At 40.8% G+C, this 19,455-nt stretch overlaps 1 protein-coding gene across 1 annotated transcript in view; it reads left to right on the top strand.

Moving 5' to 3' along the window:
• epha6 (EPH receptor A6) overlaps nucleotides 1–19,455 on the top strand; it is a 519,829-nt gene that overhangs the window by 119,033 nt on the left and 381,341 nt on the right. Inside the window, exon 3 of the mRNA XM_033033136.1 lies at nucleotides 12,444–13,107. Coding sequence (XP_032889027.1) covers nucleotides 12,444–13,107 — 664 coding nt within the window. The remainder of the gene's footprint in view (nucleotides 1–12,443; nucleotides 13,108–19,455) is intronic.

Raw genomic sequence — 19,455 nt, 5'->3', positions numbered from 1 at the left:
TACACCATCTCATGGAAGCTGGTGTTTAGACTCACTATGATGTATTTCACTGATTGTATCTTCACCTCCCTACTTCCCTACTAATTCATAGATCAATTTTGACAGAATTGGAAAGTTTAAATATATCTGTATAGAAGTGCATGTATTGCAATATATGTCGCTAACTGTGCATAGATTTGAAATAGTAGATTTAGTGTCTTTCAAATTAAAATATAGGAATAATTGAGGGTGCTATTCTGATTTTTACTCTGACTCCATCACTACCTGTTTGGCTGGGTATGTTATTGCAGTAGTAATGGGGGCCATTTTTACTCTACCTCAACAAAATGCCTTAACCACTTTAAAATGCGAATGTGAGAATGTTTCTACTAATCACAGTTTCACATGGTACAGAATGTCCTGATGTTGCTGAATTATCCCTTGATTTACTGAGGCAGATTGATAACATGAAAGGATTGCAAACACAGATTTACACCGAGATTGCTTGGACCCATATTGCAGCTATGCATTAATTAATTTTACTCAATTGACAGATGAGGTAAGAAAGCCATGATGTCCAACAATAGCAAAAGTGCATTGTTTTTCTTTATGGGCAGCCAAAGCTAAAATCTTTGCTTGGACTTTCTCACCTGATCTATCTGGAGAAGATCTATCCCATTGGAAGCATCTATACCTTTTGGTTTACTGCCGCCTATCTTAGCACTGCAGGCTTATCTACAGTGGAAAGAGGGGTGTGTCCAAATCTCTACTTCATTCTTTGTTGAAGGGCTGCTTTAATTTTAGTGCCATGTGCAGCCTGACATGATTAGATGGTCCTCATGAAGGTTACTTTTATGCAAAATCAATTACAGGGCTGGACTCTGATCATTGGCAACACATTTTATATTTATAGCGTTAATATCTTGTTTAGTGCATCGTTGAAGTATAGTATTAATGTAATGTCACCTTATCACCAATGTGGCTTCATCATAATTGCGTATTGGCCTTGAAACCATGAACCCATTATTTTTCACAAGTTTTGTTTTAATTTCTTAATTATTTTAATGCCATGGTTATATTGTTCCCTGAGTAATTATTTTTTCCTGTCTCTTCCAGGTGTTTAATTACCTTTGTTATATTCCTTTCCAGATTTACCAGCTGTTTTCTGTCTTCTCTCTGCCCAGAGAAAAACAAATTGTTTTAAGCTTGCCCAACACACAACACATGATGTGGAAATAGCAAGCTCATTTAAAAGATGTTCAGCTCTGCGCATGCTGATCCCACGGATTGCTCAGACAGACAGTCTTCCCTGAAAAGAATTGTCCCCCCTTCACTTCAGCATTGATCTTTAGCCACTTCGGCATATCTTTACCCAAATACGCCAGATCGGTACCTTGCTGTGCACTCCTTTCTACTCATGGTCCAAGTTCTGTAATTGAGGGTTTAACGTTTGTCAACTTGTCATTGCAACCTTAGGTAGTTTGTATCTCCTCATAGAAAGTTAATTTTGATTTTTAGTTTTAGAGTTTCTCTGGCATTCACTATAGTACAATCTATACTATTATGGTTACCTATTTAGGGAGGCACAGTAGAGATACTGCCTTAGTGCCAGAGACCTGGGTTCAATCCTGACTACGGGTGCTGTGACTGCATGGGTTTTCTCTGAGTGCTCCAGTTTTCTCCCACACTCCAAAGGCGTACAGGTCTGTAGGTTAATTGGCTGGTAAAATTGTAAATTGCCCCTAGTGTGTAGGATAGTACGGGGTGAACAAAGTTAGGGGAGTCCAGAACCAGGGGCCATAGTTTAAGAATAAGTGGTAAGCCATTTAGAATGGAGATGAGGAAAAACTTTTTCACACAGAGAGTTGTGAGTGTGTGGAATTCTCTGCCTCAGAGGGCGGTGGAGGCTGGTTCTCTGGATGCTTTCAAGAGAGAGTTAGATAGAGCTCTTAGGGATAGCGGAGCTAAGGGATATGGAGAGAAGGCAGGAATGGGGTAGTGATTGTGGATGATCAGCCATGATCACATTGAATGGCAGTGCTGGCTCGAAGGGCCGGATGGCCTACTCCTGCACCTATTGTCTATTGTCTATCACTGGTCGGAGCTAACTCATGAGCTGAAGGGCCTGGTTCCACGCTGTATCTCGAAACTAAAGTAAACCTTTATCAACAGTGGTATGAACTTTCCTGGTAAATGACAGTGTTTCCTTCATAAATACAGTGGGGTTCTGATGGTCCATGTATGAATGGAAAAGATCTGAACTTGTTGGCAGATGATAACTTGGAATTTGCTGACAACATTGGGCCACTGCACTTTTCATGAGTGGCAGAGCATACATTTTCTGTAAGTATTGTGTTCAGTTTTGGTCACGCTGCTGTAGATAAGATGTTGTTAAGCTTGAAAGCGTCCAGAGAAGATTTACGAGGATATTGCCAGGACTTGAGGGGCTGAGCTATGGGGAGAGGTTGGGCAAGCTAAGCCTATATCCCTTCGAATGCAGGATGATGAGGGATGATCTTATGGAGGTGTATAAAATCATGATGGGAATAGATAGGATGAATGCACAGTCTTTTACCCAGAGTAAAATAATCACTAACTATAGGGCCTGGGTTTAAGGTGTGAGGGACAAGATTTAAATGGTGGGTATGTGGAAGGAGCTGCCAGAGGAGATAATTGAGGCAGGTACTATAACAACATGTGAAAGGCATTTGGACAGGTACATGGATTGGAAAGGGTTAGAAGGATATGGGACAAATACAGGCAGGTGGGACTAATGTAGATGTGACATATTGGTCGGCATATGCAAATTGGGCCAAAGGGCGTGTTTCCGTGCTGTATGACTCAATAATTCTATTATTGTCGTTCTAATTATCTCATTCTGCTCAATGCTTGCTCCTTCGCTAAACTACCTAGTCAGCAGACCTGTAACGAAGAAAAATTGGAAGAATTTAGTGGAATGAAAATCTCCAGTTTGGCGCAATTAATAATACAGATGATTTGAAAGGGTAAATGCTACAAAAATTGCAAGGAGAATCAGTATAAACTAAATTGTTAAGAGAGCAAGCAGATCAGTGATCCATGCTGAATGCCGCACTATTTTCACTGGGCACCTTCACAGGAACAATAAATCCACTGATTTTAGTATGTGGAGCGGCTGCTCAGATTAGAATCAGCCTCATCTGAGTTTCCATGTTTCTAAGTACATTTTTTCAAATATATTTTAAAAAGTTTCTTAATTTGATTATGTTAAGGATTCTTTTTTCTTCATGCTTTTACATTTCCTGTCTGACAGAGACACTCGGAAGCTTTCTGTAGTTTTGACTGCTTTTATGACTGCATAAATCAGGAGGCGTGTTTCCAGTATTTCTGCATTGGGGGCTTGTTCTGATCCCACTGCATAATTGGATTTATGTCCAGGAAAAACTCAGCAGTCTTGCCAGTGGGAATTGGGATGGAATTTGAAGGAGGTTCTCATCAGGAGATCTACTTAAGATAATTGAGAAGTGAGTTTCGGCGGCTTGCTACTTGCCAGCAAATTCTGCCTTAACCTTTGAGCCTTTGATTGTTAATCGTGCTTGGATGTGAATAATCTGATAACCATCAATTAGACACAAGGAGTGTGCAAGTGGGATTACTGAAGTTAGTTTACACCAAGTGGTTTAATAGTGTGGAACAAAAAAACAAACTGCTGGAGAAATTCAGTGGAGAAGCATCTATGAGGAGAGGAAGGGAATTGTCTTTGATGAATGAAGGTGAGCATGACTAATGCCTTCTTCACTGCCCTGTCTATCTACGTCTCCACTTTGAGGAAATGGTGCACCTCTCTGTTCAAAAACACACACCAGGGCCTTAACCTATACCATGTAAATCCTGAACTGATTTGTCTGACCAAAATGCAACACTTGACATTTAAGTTCGTAAATTCATAAATTCAGAAGTTGTAGGAATTAGGCCATGTGGCCCATCAAGTCTACTCTGCCACTCAATCAATGCTGCTCTATCTTCCCCTTTCAATCCCATTCCACGGCATTCTCTCCTTAATCCCTGACACTTTTACTAATCAAATTGAAGTGAGAATTTATGTGAATTAAACTCCATGAAACGATGGAAGATCCAAACCTTTGCTTGAGTAATCATCACTTTCTGGACTATTGCGCTGCATCATGGGAGCTCCATCATGGAGTCCAGTTGAGCAAACTTCTGCTTCTTTCCCATCACGTAGACTGCAAAATCTGCCTGCTGGATCCATGCCGAATTAACTTGGCACTAATTCAGCGAACCCATTCATTTGAACAGGATGGAAAGGCTATGGAGAGTAGCACAAGCACAGGGTAATTACCTTTTTTTTTGATTTAATTATATTGATTTGAATGTTTTAAGTGCCAATTGTTTCCTAATGCTTTAAGCATTTAATTTTTTTTAATGGTATCGCCGAAGTTAATGAATGTCAGAGGCTTTCATAGGTACATAAACCAAGAGTTTTTTTAATGGGAAGCCAGGGAACAGGGCTTAACTTACTGTCCAAGCACATCCAGAGATGGGGCTTGCCACAAATAATCAGAAAGGGGTGTTACTAGCCCGGGGACTTGGCCCGTGGGACCTGCTCCAGTTATGAAAGCATTCTGAGGGCAGTTGACCAGTGGGACTTACTGATACACTAAAAATTGCAACTTGCTAAAATATCAGTAAGCCATATATCATCATCAATAATGTATTGAAAAACATGAATATTCATTTAATTTCTCCAATGGAAGTCATAATAGTAACATCGAGAATTACCAATTTTATTCGGAATAGGGCCTGACACCACAGTGATTACCAAATTAAATTTTTGCTGATGGCACTTCAGAATTAATCAGCAACAAAACAGCTTCACATTATTTTTTTGGTTCATTGCTTCCTGTTTTATTTTTTTATGCAATATTAACCATAAAATTCTAAAGCAAATTTTGCTTCATAGTATTGAAAACACTGAGACTATTTCTGTTTGTAACGTATTTAAAAATACATGTTTAAGAATAACTTCTTTAAACAACCATCAGGCTCATGTACATTACAAAACTTCAACTATGATCTTCTATGGACTGTCTTTTGCTGCACTAAGGAATTTTCCCCTGGTATTGTGGTTATTTATTAATTACATTTTTGTTTACTATAAATTATCTATATTATATTTTGGATGTTTCTAGTGACGGTTTCTAGAGTCTAGGACCAGAGGCACAGCTAAAGAATAAAAAAACATACCTTTCGAATGGAGATGAGTAGGAATTGGCCAGAAGGTGGTGAATCAGTGGAATTTGCTGCCACAGACTTCAGCGGAGGCCAAGTCTTTGGGGATTCTTAAAGCTGAAGCTGATAAGTTCTTGTTTAGTTAAGGGGCTGTCCCACTGTGGCGACCTAATCCACGAATTCTGACGAGTTTGCCCTCCACTCATACTCGCAGCATGGTCGACATGAGGTCCTAGGAGGTCTTTGTAACTCTCCTTCATGCTCGAGAGTAGTCCCCGTGTACTCGAGGCCTCAGCTAGGTTGCGGCGTATTTTTTAACATGCTGAAAAATTCCCACAAGTAAAAAAAAGTCGCCATGGAAAAAATCGATATTTTTTTAACTCGTAGGTTTAGTCTAAGTAGGTCATAGTTGGTCGGCATGTTATTCGTAGGTAGTCGAGGGTAGTCGAATGTAATCAAAGGTAGTCGTAGGTAGTCTTCAACATAGTCGAAGGGAGGTCAAAGGAGATCGAAGGAGGTCGTCTTCACTCTCCACTATTCGGTGTCCAATTTTCCCGAAGATAGTCGAAGCTAGACTTCAACATAGTCGGAGGAGGTCGTAGGAGATCTTCTACATAGTCGAAGGAGATCTTCAACATGACATTTTTTCAAACTCTCTTAAACTCTTCTAAACTCACCAATTAGGTTGCGGCAGTGGGACAGCCTCTTTAGGGTGTCAACGTTTTATGGAGAGAAGCAGGAGGATGGAGTTGAGAGGGAAAAATAGATCAGCTGTGATTAAATGGCAGAGCTGACTTGATGGGCTGAATGTCTTAATTCTGCTACTATGTCGTATGGTCTTACGGTCTAAGAATTGCTTCTTTGTAACAACCATCAGGCATTTGAACACTACACAACACTAATCTCAACCATGGACTGACTGGTTGCATGGGAGAATGGGCAAACTCCACACAGGCAGTACACCAGGTCAGAATTGAACCTGGGTCTCTGGCGCCGTGAAGCAGTAGCTCTGTCAGCTGCGCTACTGTCCCGCCCTTAAATCATTGCTGTATATCTTTTGGTATTCCCTTTCAATTCTATTGCAACCAGTAAACATTATTATCAGAAAACATGTTTTGTAATTTCTGTCACTTTTTAAAGCATGGGCTGTTATGATACAGTCAGCAGTAAGAAAGCAGCAACAATGTGGTATTTGCACCATGCACCATTAAATGCAAAAATCCATTATTGTCAGTGATCCCCTGCTCCTCCTCCACATGCATTACTGCCATCTTTATCAACGCAGAGTGCTTACAATCACTGGCTTTAATGTATTCTTGAATAATTTATACTCTCTTTGTGCTGAAACAAAAATGAAGAGGATGAGCCTTGTAAATTGAACATTCTCCTCCTTTAAAATGATGTAATAATTAAAGTATTTAATTGCAAAAATAAAGTGCTGGAGGAACTCAGTGTGTTCGGCAGCATCTGTGAAGGGAATGGATGGGAAACGTTTCACATTGGGACACTTCTTCAGACCACTCTTCCTCCAGAATAAGATACAAGATACAAAACGTCAGATTAACCCAGCTGGTCAGGCAGTATTGAAACATTGCTTATCCATATTTTCCAGAGATGCCGCCTGCCCCACTGAGTTACTCCAGCTCTTGTGTATTTTTTTGTAAATGAGCAGCTGCAGTTCCTTATATCTAATTCTTTCTCCTGCATTTTGTGTTTTGTTAAAGATTCCAGGATCCTCAGTTCCCTGTGCACACACATTACAAGATGTTTTATTTCAGTGAATTGCTTACACTTTTTTTTTGTCAACCAGTATCTGTGGTTCTTTGTATCTCCTTCCACCGGCACTTTGTGTTTTGCTCAAGATTTGTTCCTTGTGTCTTCAAAATATTACATTTCTTGGATCGATGGTCAAGTTACCACAGTCAGATTGGCTGCTGAGTCAGCTTTGTGACATCAGTATAGCTGATGACTACAGATCTCTCACAGAAAGAACCAACATGCGAATAGTCAAACGCAAATCCACACCACCGATCCCACTGAATCTCTGAGTGCTTGTTTCATCAAGGTCATTGGTAAATGTCACCTATTTTAACACCGAAAGGAAACTCTTGGACAGTATATTAATGTTCCTCAGGCAGCATAATTGAGGCTTCTAATTGTCTCTGACTGATGGATTGTCAGTATTAAATGTGATGATGAACTATAAAATATTTTAACCATGGAAAGATTTTCTTTGTTTAATTAATACTTTCCTTATCAGTTAGATTTAATACCTCAAAGTAAATTATTTGTTCAAAATAAGCCTGGACATTGAAAGTGTGAGGAACCCTGAGGCTTACGTTGTTGGCAACTGGAAGTAGTCCTCACCCACCTCATGCCCTGAGCTTCATGCCTCAGTCACCCGCTCAGAAGTAGCCAAAACCTTCCCACAAGCACCTTAACAGCCCAAACTATGTCTCCACACCTTACCACTTGCTGTGAAACTTCTAAAGAAACCTTTGACAGGGAGCAACCATCCAAACAAAACACTAAACATGACTACTTTCATCTACATGACATTGCTGTGTCCCAAACATTATGGTGCCCTGAAATGGGGGGGGGGGAGGGACTATGTATAAACACTGCTGTAATTTCCACATGGTGAAACCAAAATGTATAAAAATACCCTTTATTAAAATCTGACAATATGCACTTTAACCACATGTGATTTTTTTCTATTACATATCTCAAATTGTGGCGTACAGAGGCAAATAAATAAATGATGGGTCTTTGTCCCAAACATTATGGAGGGCACTGTGAATGTGAATTTATATCAAAGTATATTTGGGAAATGAGATTTGATTACAAATTAGAATAGGCTTTTAAAATCCAATTTCCAAGTCATAACTTTTTTATGTTGAGAAGTGCTTGATTTTAAATTATAGTTCCCTATAAATTTGACCCATTTCTATATCCGAGAGAAAAATGTTATGGTCCAACCCAATGCAAGTTATAAATGAGAACAAATAATGTATTTGTGATTTGTCCTGAAATTGAAATGTGATTGCACATTTTGTATAAGTTATACTTTAATAAAAGAATGACCTCAATGCAATAGTTGCTGATTGTGTTGGTAAAAATAAAAGAAAAGGATTTCAATAACAAGAAGATGTAGAAAATACTTAAATCTTAAAATACACATTGTCACTAAGTCGAGATGCAATCATTTTCAATTATATTAGACTATGCATTAAAGTGGAGAAAACCATCATATGTGGTTGTTATTTCTAAATCACTTCTTTCCTTTTATAATGAAGGCCTTTGAAATTACATCAATCTTTCAACCTGCTGATTTGCTTTTAAAATATTGATATTTCTCTTTCATGCTGTATTGCACTTCAGGCAATGCTTGCCTTTCAGAGAGTTTGGACAAGATGACAACAGCAATACCTATTCTTAAGGAAATGCGAATAATAAAGGCATGAATGTAAACATTACAAGGGTTGCATTTGTCTATATTCACCTGATAAATTATTGTGAACAGAGCTATGCTTCAAAATTATTAAATGTTTGCTATTTTAACTTGCTCATTGGCTTGGTGTTTGTGCTAATGATAGCAGTATTTTTTGGCATTTGCTATTTTTGCTGTATGAAATTGCTGGTAACTCTGTGATTTGCGCACATGCACAGTTTAGTACAGACGCCCTAAACTTGCACCCTGATCCATAGTTATTTGTGGCATTTTCCATGGTGAATAAGAAAGATGCGAAGTCTTCCTCTTTTTTTACCACATGCTATCTAATTGAGTTATTACTAACACACTAATACTACACAGTTAAGGCTTGAGAAATAGTTTCCCCTTAAGATTTTTTTTGTGTGTGCATTATATCTCAAAATGAATGATCTAAGAATTGTAATGTAGTCACATTTAATGACAATTTCATGACCAATCAATGACCATTCTGGTTCAGGGTCTCTAACTATAAATTGCACCATTTTACATTTTCTCTTGAAAGCAAATTCTAAGTCAGAAGCTGGGAATTTGCTGTGGGTATTCTAATTATTTTTCTTACAATGTAGCAGAGGCCTTTTTAAAGAACTCACCAGATCTCTGGAGAAGATTTGGTGGTCAAGACATTGATTAACTGAAACAATCTGCATTAGTCGGGAATGGACGTTCCATGTTAGAAAAGCGTTGGAGCGCCCTTCTGTCTAGTGCTGAGTATTTTACACCAAATGTGGTTAAAAGTGTAATAGGAAGGAACTTCAGATGATGGTTTATACCAAAGATAGACACAAAGTGCTGGAGTAACTCAGTGGCCTTAGTTTGGTAATGGGTATTTGTTCATGTTACATGGAGACTAACAGAGCCGGCCTTAAGCCAATTGGACTAATTGCTCCCAATTGGGCACTGCGCCTAAGGGTGCCCCGCGCCAGAATAATCTACTCTCGGCTCGTGTAGATCTACCCCGGGTGGAGGGGGAGAGAGGGGTGGAGGGGGAAGAAAGGGGTAGACAAGGAGGGGTGGAGGGGGAATGGAGAAGGGGGAGAGGGGGAGGTCATTCCCTCACGGTCCCGGGGCAGTGCTCCCAGCTCATTCCACACCGCTACCACTCTCTGAGTAAAGAAGTTCCCCCTCATGTTACCCCTAAACTTCTGTCCCTTAATTCTGAAGTCATGTCCTCTTGTTTGAATCTTCCCTATTCTCAAAGGGAAAAGCTTGATCACATCCTGCTTCATCCCTCCAGTCACCGTGCTTCAAGCACACAGCCCCAGCTCCACCCCTCTCTCAAGGGGCACGGATTTGGGGTAAGGCTTTGGTCATTTTGGAGTGGGATGAGCAAATATATCTTCAGTGGGATGATGATTTTTCATAATTCTCTACCTCTAATGACTATGGGTGCATTGTATGAATTCAAGACAAAATTCTTTGGATACAAAGGAAGTTATGGATGGATAGGACAGATAACTGGAACTAAGGGATATTTGCACAACATGGATAGACTATATCGTTGGATGAGTCCCTTCATCAGACTGATTGTAGTGGAGTGGAGAAGCTGGGAAATAGGTGGGGATAGGACACAGCCTGGCAAGTGATAGATGGATACAAAGGTGGGAGGTTGATTGGCAGGTGGGTGGACAAAGGCTAGAGGTGCAACAGACAAAACAAGTATCAGATATGGAGAGAAGAATGAAATGTAAAGCCAGAGTGAAGGTTATAGGCAGAAGGGACGGGGTGGTGTGGGAGAGGAGAAAGTAGCTGCTGGATAGTAGGAGAAATGGGTGCGCACCAGGGTGGGGCATAGGAAAGAGAGGGATGAAAAAGGATGGAGGTGTTACCTAAAATTTTAGAATTCTATGTTCATACCATTGGATTGTAAGCTACCCAAGACTGTAGTTTGTTAATTGGAGAGCTTTCCAGAAAGTAGAAGTATTGCGTTAAATTTCTGTGGAGGAATAAAATGGGAATCTGACAATAGTAATCGCTAACCTGACTGGAATGATCCAAATTAAAATAGGGCAGAATAGATTATCCAAATTGTATTTAACAAGGACATGGGTGGATTTAAAGATTGCAAGTTCTCAAGTAGGTAATGTCCATGAAGGACGGAGAAGGGGACACAGTCGAGGTCAGTGTCTGCAAAATCAATTGAGAGCAGCTAAAATGAATGGTTCAATGCTCTGGTGGCTGAGGAATGACAAGATGGAAGTGAAAGATTGAAGTATAAGATGAAGATGGCGAAAATGTGACAAACTAGATGTCGAACCTCCGCAGTAACAGATTCAGCCTGAGCACACACCGATTAATAGAATGAAGTGTCAGATGTGGAAATGGATAGTTATAGTTTCATTGAAATTCTTACGATAGTGTAAAATGTGAAATAATTATGCTGATAATATATTTTTTCTCTATCCAGCCTATGGATCATGTAAAGTTACATGCTCCTCCACTTCCACCTCATTGAAGAGACTGACATATTACCAAATTGCATGGTTAAAATGAAAGAGAAATTTATCCTTGCAAGATCACCTTTCTTCCAGTAGCCTGGAAGTCAAAGCATTTGTAATATGTAAGATTGAAGCAGAAAACAGTTCAGATTTCCAGCATCTGCAGAAATAGAAAGCCCAGAAATATTCATCAAATAAGAAATGTGGGGATTGAAAAAAATCAATATTTTGAAAAATTTACTGCGTTTCTCTCCTCATCGTTGTTGGATAACTGGTTGTTTCCAAAATGTTCTAATTCTGTTAAATACATGGCATACTCTTAACATCAGGCGCTCCAACATAAATACCTGTTGTTCGTGGAATCCCAGCATAAGTCCTGCGAATCATTGCATTACGGTGTTCCTCATCACAAATTATCTGCTTGCCATCTTTTGCCTCTTCTCACCATCCCACACTCTCTCTGTTCCCCATCTCCCTGTCTCTTCCATAGCTCCAGTTTAACTAGCATATCACACACATTTCATCGTTGTGCTATGACTTTTTCTAGTGTTTTTAATGTGAACAGCATGCACATGTATTGCAAATATATTACAGTATTCACCATAGCAAAGATATTTATCCTTGTATAATTTGCAATTACCTGTACTTTGTAACTCTGGTGTTCAAAATGCAGTTCATAACACACAACGTAATACAATATTATAATGACAAAGACAAACACATTCCAAATGAAGGAGTTTTTTTAGTCCTGAGCTGGGATTTGTTAGTTGCCCAATAATATCTATTTAGACTTTAGACATACGGCATGGAAACAGGCCCTTCGGCCCACTGAGTCCATGCCGACCAGACATCATCCCGTACACTAGCACTATCCTACACTCAAGGGACAATTTACAATCTTACTGAAGCCAATTAACCTATAAACCTGTACGTCTTTGGAGTGTGGGAGGAAACCTGAGCACCCGGTGAAAACCCACACAGTCACAGGGAGAATGTACAAACTCTGTACTGGCAGCACCTGAGGTCAGGATCGAACCCTGGTCTCTGGTGCTGTAAGGCAGCAACTCTACTGCTGCGCCACTGTGCCGCCCAAATGAGTACTTTGACAAGTACTTTTTCATCAAGGCAGCTAAGAGACTACAGTTCAAGATTCTAATGGATTTATGGAATCAGTATTAAATATTTTATCTCCCATTGCAAGTGATCTTTTCTAATATTTTTGAATATCTTGTTTCAAGTATTCTGTTCTTAAGAGAGAGAGTAGAGCTCCTCATTGTATACATATGATTTTCCTTTCTGTTTTACAGTGGGATGCTATCCCAGAAATGGATGAACGCAACAGTCCCATCCACACCTACCAGGTTTGCAATGTGATGGAACCGAATCAAAACAACTGGCTGCGAACAAACTGGATTTCCCGTGAGGCAGCGCAGAAGGTGTATGTGGAATTAAAGTTCACCCTGAGGGACTGTAACAGCATTCCCTGGGTTCTTGGAACCTGCAAGGAAACATTCAACCTGCATTACATGGAATCAAATGAGTCTCATGGAATTAAATTCAAACAAAGCCAATATACTAAAATTGATACAATTGCAGCCGATGAGAGCTTTACACAAATGGATCTAGGAGACCGTATACTTAAGCTAAACACTGAGATCCGTGAGGTTGGGCCAATAACCAAAAAGGGATTTTATTTGGCCTTTCAAGATATTGGAGCTTGCATCGCTCTGGTCTCAGTGCGGGTGTACTATAAAAAATGCCCATTTACTTTTCGCAATCTGGCGATGTTTCCTGACACTATCCCCAGAGTTGACTCTTCATCTCTCGTCGAAGTTCGAGGCTCCTGCGTGAAGAATGCAGAGGAGAAAGATACGCCAAAACTCTACTGTGGTGCCGATGGAGACTGGTTGGTTCCTTTGGGAAGATGTGTGTGCAGTATTGGCCACGAGGAAGTTGACGGAGCTTGCTACGGTAAGTGAATGAAACAAACAGTTATGTACTTGAGAGGTTCAGCAAATGTTGCTTCTGACCTCTTTGAATGTTATCGTGGGGGAGGGAGGGGAGAGAATGAGAAATTGCCATTTCCAGAAGACTCAAGAACACAGCATTAAATGGGGTCACATGTCTGACCTTGCGTTTATGGAACATTGCTAACCAGTGTCTCTTCTTTTGAGTCACCTCAAAACCAAACCTCTGCGAGACAGTCCTGAAAGGACAATATAAACAGAAAATGGCTCAAAACTTGTAGCAAAGCAATGTTGTTGAAGTTTTCAACATGAGTTAGATCCAGCCACAGTCAAATGTTCATTCTAAACCATTAATAAATTGAATATTTTTACTTTATCTATCAGTAACCTGTCTAACTCATTTAGGTATGGAATTTCAACATAATGTCATAATAGCTAATGCCCTTTAGTTTCAGTATTTTTATTCCACAGAAACATGAATTTAATGGTTACTTTGCAGAAAATAAGATGTAAATAAGATTGATTTGCTTACATTGCATATGGTTAGTTATGCATTCTTCACATTAATTAAGGCTGGGTGGAACCAGACTTTCAACACATATCCCTGCCACAGTGTGATTGTGAAGTTCATGGTTGGAATATACATTCACACACGAGTCCCCTTTGCGAAAACAGGGATGTGATAACTTGCTATATTTATTGGGTAGACTCATTTTCAAAGGGACTCCATCAAAGATCTGCAAACAATCTGTTGCATAGCTTGAGGCAAATCAGAACTGTTGAAGGTCAAAAATCTAACAATCAAAAACAAAACATTGTACAGCCAATTAGAGTGGGAAAACAAAGCAAATTACTCGGCAGTGGGGTTTGTGTATGAAGAGTCACTACCATGCGGTTACAAGTTCACTCTTCATAAACTAATTAATCAGGTTATAAGCAGAACAGTCCCACTGGCCATTATGTTTTCTGTATAAAGGAACTAATATACCAGATCTTTAACAATCTTTAAAGTCACAATTAAGTAATCATTTTCATGCAACTTCCAGTATGTTAATTGTGTGTCTGCCCACCCAGCATCTTTATATTTCTATCTCGGTAGTACTTACCTCTTATAAAGTGTTCAGAGCTACCGAGAGAGAAATATAAAACTGCTGGGTGTGTGGACACACAACAACATATATGATACTCTTTATACTCTTATAAAGAGTTCAGCACTGCCCATCCACGTTCCATGATGGACTTGATTGCATGAGTAACATCTATCACAATTGGCCAGATTTATGAAGATAGTGTATACTTTCACAAAAGAGCTATTTTAAAAGTCGGGTCTTTTTCAAACACAACCTGAAGTCATGATGCAGCTTTATAGGACGTAGGTTGGGACACATTTGAGGTATTGCGTGCAGTTCTGGTCGCCCCTTTACAGGAAAAATATGGAAGCTTTAGAGAGGATGCAGAGGAAGTATACCAGAATGCTTCCTGGATTTGAGGGGTTCTGCTACAGGGAGAGGTTGGATAGACTTAGATTGTTTTCTCTGGAATGTTGGAGGTTGAGGGAAGACTTGATAGAAGTATATTATGAAAGGCATCGATAGGCTTGACAATCAAAACCTTTTGCCCAGGGTGGAAATGTCCCAATAGTAGTTCAATACAGAGAAGTACGAGGTGCTGCATTTTGGGATGTCTCACAAGGGCAGGACCTACACAGTAAATGGTAGGCTGTGGAGTGTTGTAGAACAGATGGATCTCTTTCCGGTGGCGCCATGGAGCAGTAAGAGGCACAGCATTCTGCTCCGCTCCCGTTGAATGCGTTAAATTGCGTAAAAATATGTTTTGGAAGACGGCACCGATTTTAAAATACTTAAGCGGCCTTTTCACGGGGCGACTTGACGCAAGAGTTAACCAGAGTTTAACATCGTGGGAACCTCGTGCGATAACAGTACGGCATTCGTGGACCACCGTGGACCACCGTAGCGCTAACGGCAGGTAATCGTGTATCTTGGTCACTCGGGAGAAAATTCAAGAAAGTTTGAATTTCTCCAAGAGTGACTTATACACTTGTGGTTGAGCATTGCAACATTATATGGACGTAGTGGCCAGTGCGATATCCGTAATAACTCTTGCGGGTACCGTGGGAACTCCTGCGAACGGTGAACCCGGAAGCTGGACAGAGGGGACAGAAGGTGAATTAAAAAGGTGGTCTCAATATCGACTAGGGAACATGTGTCCTTCGAGGACGTCCCACCTAATTGTCATTGTTGGATAATCTTTTTAATAGGAACACTTGCAGAGATGGCTCCCAGAAAATCTCAAAGAAAGGGGGTAAAGCGTGTCAGAGATGTTTTTGCCATGTTGCTCTATTCAGTTTCTATATTGTTTCAGTTTCTATATCTATATTGTTGCTCTATTCAGTTTCCCAGGGGGTCGGGACGGGACTGGAGTTGGGAGGGAAAGGTGGGGGAGTCGAGGGAGAGGAGGGGGAGACAGATGGGGGTGTCTTCATTTACTGGCGGCGGGTGTCTGTCACTGAAACAGGCAGGTGAGATTCACATCCACCTTGTGTGTGCCTCTCTCTCTCTCTCCCTCCCTCTTACACAGGCTGAGAGACTCTGCCTCTGTGAGTGTACGTCTCTTTCTCCCCCTCTCCCACACACAGTAAGACCGAGGTACTGTGCTCAGTCCATCTGTGTCCAGGGCCGGCGTTAAGCCGATTTGACCGATTGCTCCCAATTGAGCCCCGCGCCTAATGGGGGCCCCGCACTAATGTTCAGTATTTCGTACGGAAATACGAATTCTCTTTGTTAAATAAAGATTTTTTTTAATTCGCCATCCGGATTTTTTTTAAACGAACATGCATAACAACCGCTGCACGGCCATCATACACAAACGATTTGTTAACACTTCTTAACGGTAAGTAGTTAACACCTTGTTAAGCTATGTCATGAATCTGCATCTATCCACATTCCTCAGTAAATGTTATAGTGTTTTGAACAAGTATTAATGACGCCGTGTTCAAAAGGGAACTGCAGATGCTGGAATATCGAAGGTACACAAAATTGCTGGGGAAACTCAGCGGGTGCAGCAGCATCTATGGAGCGAAGGAAATAGGCGACGTTTCGGGCCGAAACCCTTCTTCAGACTCATTTAATGACGCCGTGTTCCTTTGAATAAAATTCACGCGGCGTCATTAATACTCGTTTAAAACACAATTACATTACTGAGAAATGTAGATCGATGACACGTTGAGAATTTCATTTAACTCACCATCATGAGTGAGGGCCCCGGACCGCGAGAAGGGGCTTCTTCCTGGTGTGCAGGTTAGTCATTCACCTACCGACCCACGTTGTGTCTCTCTGTCTTTTGCTCACTCCCTCCCTCCCTCTTTCTCTCGCGCTCTCTCTCCCGCTCCCCGTCTCGTCTCTCTCTAGCTCTCCTACTCCCTCTCTATCACCCTGTCCCCTCAGCATTCCCGGAATCATTGATGTTTAGCGGTAGACAAAAATGCTGGAGAAACTCAGCTGGTGAGGCATTCGCCTGGCCCGCTGATTTCCTCCAGCACTCTGTGTTTTTTTTTGGCTCTGAAGTTGAAGGTGGCTCAGCGGGACGGGCAGCGGCTCTGGGGAGAGGGTTGTGTTTCTGGTCGAGACCCTTCTTCAGACAATCACAAGTACTCTCACCGACGCGAGTTCAGTTCGGTCTGAAGAAGGGTCTTCTCTCCAGAGTCGCTGCGCTGCCTGTCTGCTGAGTTACTCCAGCTTTATGTCTATCTTCAATTTCAGAGAAATACAATTTCTCACGGGGGTCTTATAACGTCTCTAAACCCCTCTGGGACCCTCTGAACACCTCTAAACCCCCTCTAGCCCCCCTATTTCCCTCTATTCCCCTCTAAACAATTGTAAACACACCTGAACCCATCTGAAGCCCTCTAAACATCTCTAAACCGTTTAAACCCCCTAAGGCCGGCCATGCACGCACACACACAGACGCATACACACAAACACACACACTCAGTCACACAGACACAGAGACACAATCGCATACACTCATAAACACACACACACACACACATTCAATCTTTCAAAGTGCCGCTCATTTTATTAGATGTGTGACACTTTCATATAGTTTTTCAAAATTTTAGTATATCAAGCATTTAATGTTTTTTTTGGTTAAAGACGAGCATACTACACGAAATATAAACATACATAAATTTTTACTTTTCTAGAGTAGGGGCCCCGCCATCAATTTTCTAATTGGGCCCCGCAATTCCTAGCACCGGCCCTGTCTGTGTCTCCCACATACACAGTAAAACATGTCTCCAAATGAGCCAATTCAACCAAGGGAGGATATTTATAGTGTGTGAAAAAAAAAGTTACATCATTTGTGTCACGTGTAGTTCACGATGTTCATTCAAGATTTAACGCGAAAGCTCGGGAGACGGACAAGTCACTCGCACAAATAACAGAAATGCCGAGTACCGTGGGAACTCTTTATCTACCCCCCGTTATATCGTGCGAGACTCGTGCTGGACCACGACCACTTCACTCTGGTGACATCTTGCGTCAACTCGCCCCGTGAAAAAGCCCCATTACCGGGGCTGTTTGACGTTGCGTACCTGACGTCATCAGAAATCGCCGCGAAATAACGGAGAATTTCGCAGGTCGTGTCGCAGGTAGATAAGGTCGTCAAAAAGGCTTTTGACATTGTGCCCTTCATCAGTCAGAGTATTGAGTATAGAAGTTGGGAGGCCATGTTGCAGTTGTATAAGGCATTTGTGGAGACCGCATTTAGAATATTGTGCTCATTTCTGGGTACCATGTTATAGGAAACATATTGTCAAGCTTGAAAGGGTTCAGAAAAGATTTATGAGGATGTTGCCAGGACTAGAGGGTGTTAGCTCAAGGGAGAGGTTGAGTAGGCTGGGTCTCTATTCCATGGAGCGCAGGAGAATGAGGGGGGATCTTATGGAGGTATACAAAATCATGAGAGGAATAGATCGGGTAGATGCACAGTATTTTGCGCAGAGTAGGGGAATCGAGGACCAGAGGACATAGGTTCAAGGTGAAGGGGAAAAGATTTAATAGGAAGCCGAGGAGTGGTGGGTGTATGGAACAAGCTGTCAGAGGAGGTAGTTAAGGCTGGGACTATCCCATCGGTGAAGAAACAGTTAGATGGAAACACGTACATGGATAGGACAAGTTTGGAGGGATATGGATCAAGCGGAGGCAAGTGGGACGGGTAGCTGGGACATTGTTGTCCGGTGTGGGCGAGTTGGGCCGAAGGACCTGTTTCCACACTGTATCACACTATGTCTCTATGAGTATATGAGGGAATATCTATAAGGTGAGAGGGAAAAGTTTAATGGAGATGTGCAAAGTAATTTTTTTACACAGAGTGTGGTGGGGGCCTGGAACGTGGTGATGAAGGTAGATACAACAGTGGTGTTTAAGAGGCTTCTAAATAGGCACACGGAAGTGCAGGGCATAGAGGGATATGGATCATGTGCAGGTAGATAAGATCAGTTCACCTAAGCATCATGTTCAGCACAAACTGTATGGATCAAAGGGCCTGTTCCTTTGCTGTACTGTTCTATGTTCTAAACAATTAATAAATTGAATCATTCTGCTGTATGGGTGTATTAGTGAAATGCTCAATGTTTGGATGCTCTCATACTAGCTATTGTTTTTTCATCAGTTTCAGTACATGATTATTTTGTTTAGAAACATAGTTAATAGATTTGGGCATTTATGGTGAATACAATAAAAAATTGGGAAAATATATTTAGTTTGCGTTTTATACATGTATCAAATAAGATCTTCGCTGTTTGTTACAATAAAAACCATTTAAACCTACTCCAGGAACAAAATGTGCAGCAATATGGGTAGGAATGGGGTATGAGATTAAGTGGGAAATGATTTGAAAGAATCGGGACCGAACCAGATGGAGAAAAAGCCATCTTCTCCGCTGTGCTATTCTGTACTTTTGTGATTAACCTGGTTTGTTCAGCTATAATTTTATAGGAATATTTACCTTAAAGATACCACAGTCTACTTTGATCATGTTTTAATTTATTCCTGGTGATCACAATTCGTATTTAGCAGCCTGCTCTTGTGTACTTGCAATTTTGTTTCTATGAAAATATATGAAATATTCTTGCATGATTGCATGTAAACTGTAGATCTATCAAGGACAATGGTTGAGATATTAATTTTCATCCATCCAATTATGTAGTGACAACCTATTCTAAATTCCAGTATTTGTGGTTTTCTGTGAGATAAGTTGGATCCCTTTCTCATTCTTTTGATCTTTTCTCAAGTTTTGCCCTTCCCCAACTTTTGATATATTCTGTTGATTA

Source organism: Amblyraja radiata, chromosome 14 (assembly GCF_010909765.2).
Source record: "Amblyraja radiata isolate CabotCenter1 chromosome 14, sAmbRad1.1.pri, whole genome shotgun sequence".
NCBI lineage: Eukaryota > Metazoa > Chordata > Chondrichthyes > Rajiformes > Rajidae > Amblyraja > Amblyraja radiata.
The sequence above is the reverse complement of the archived record's forward strand: the minus strand, read 5'-3'. Positions and strand labels throughout refer to the sequence as shown.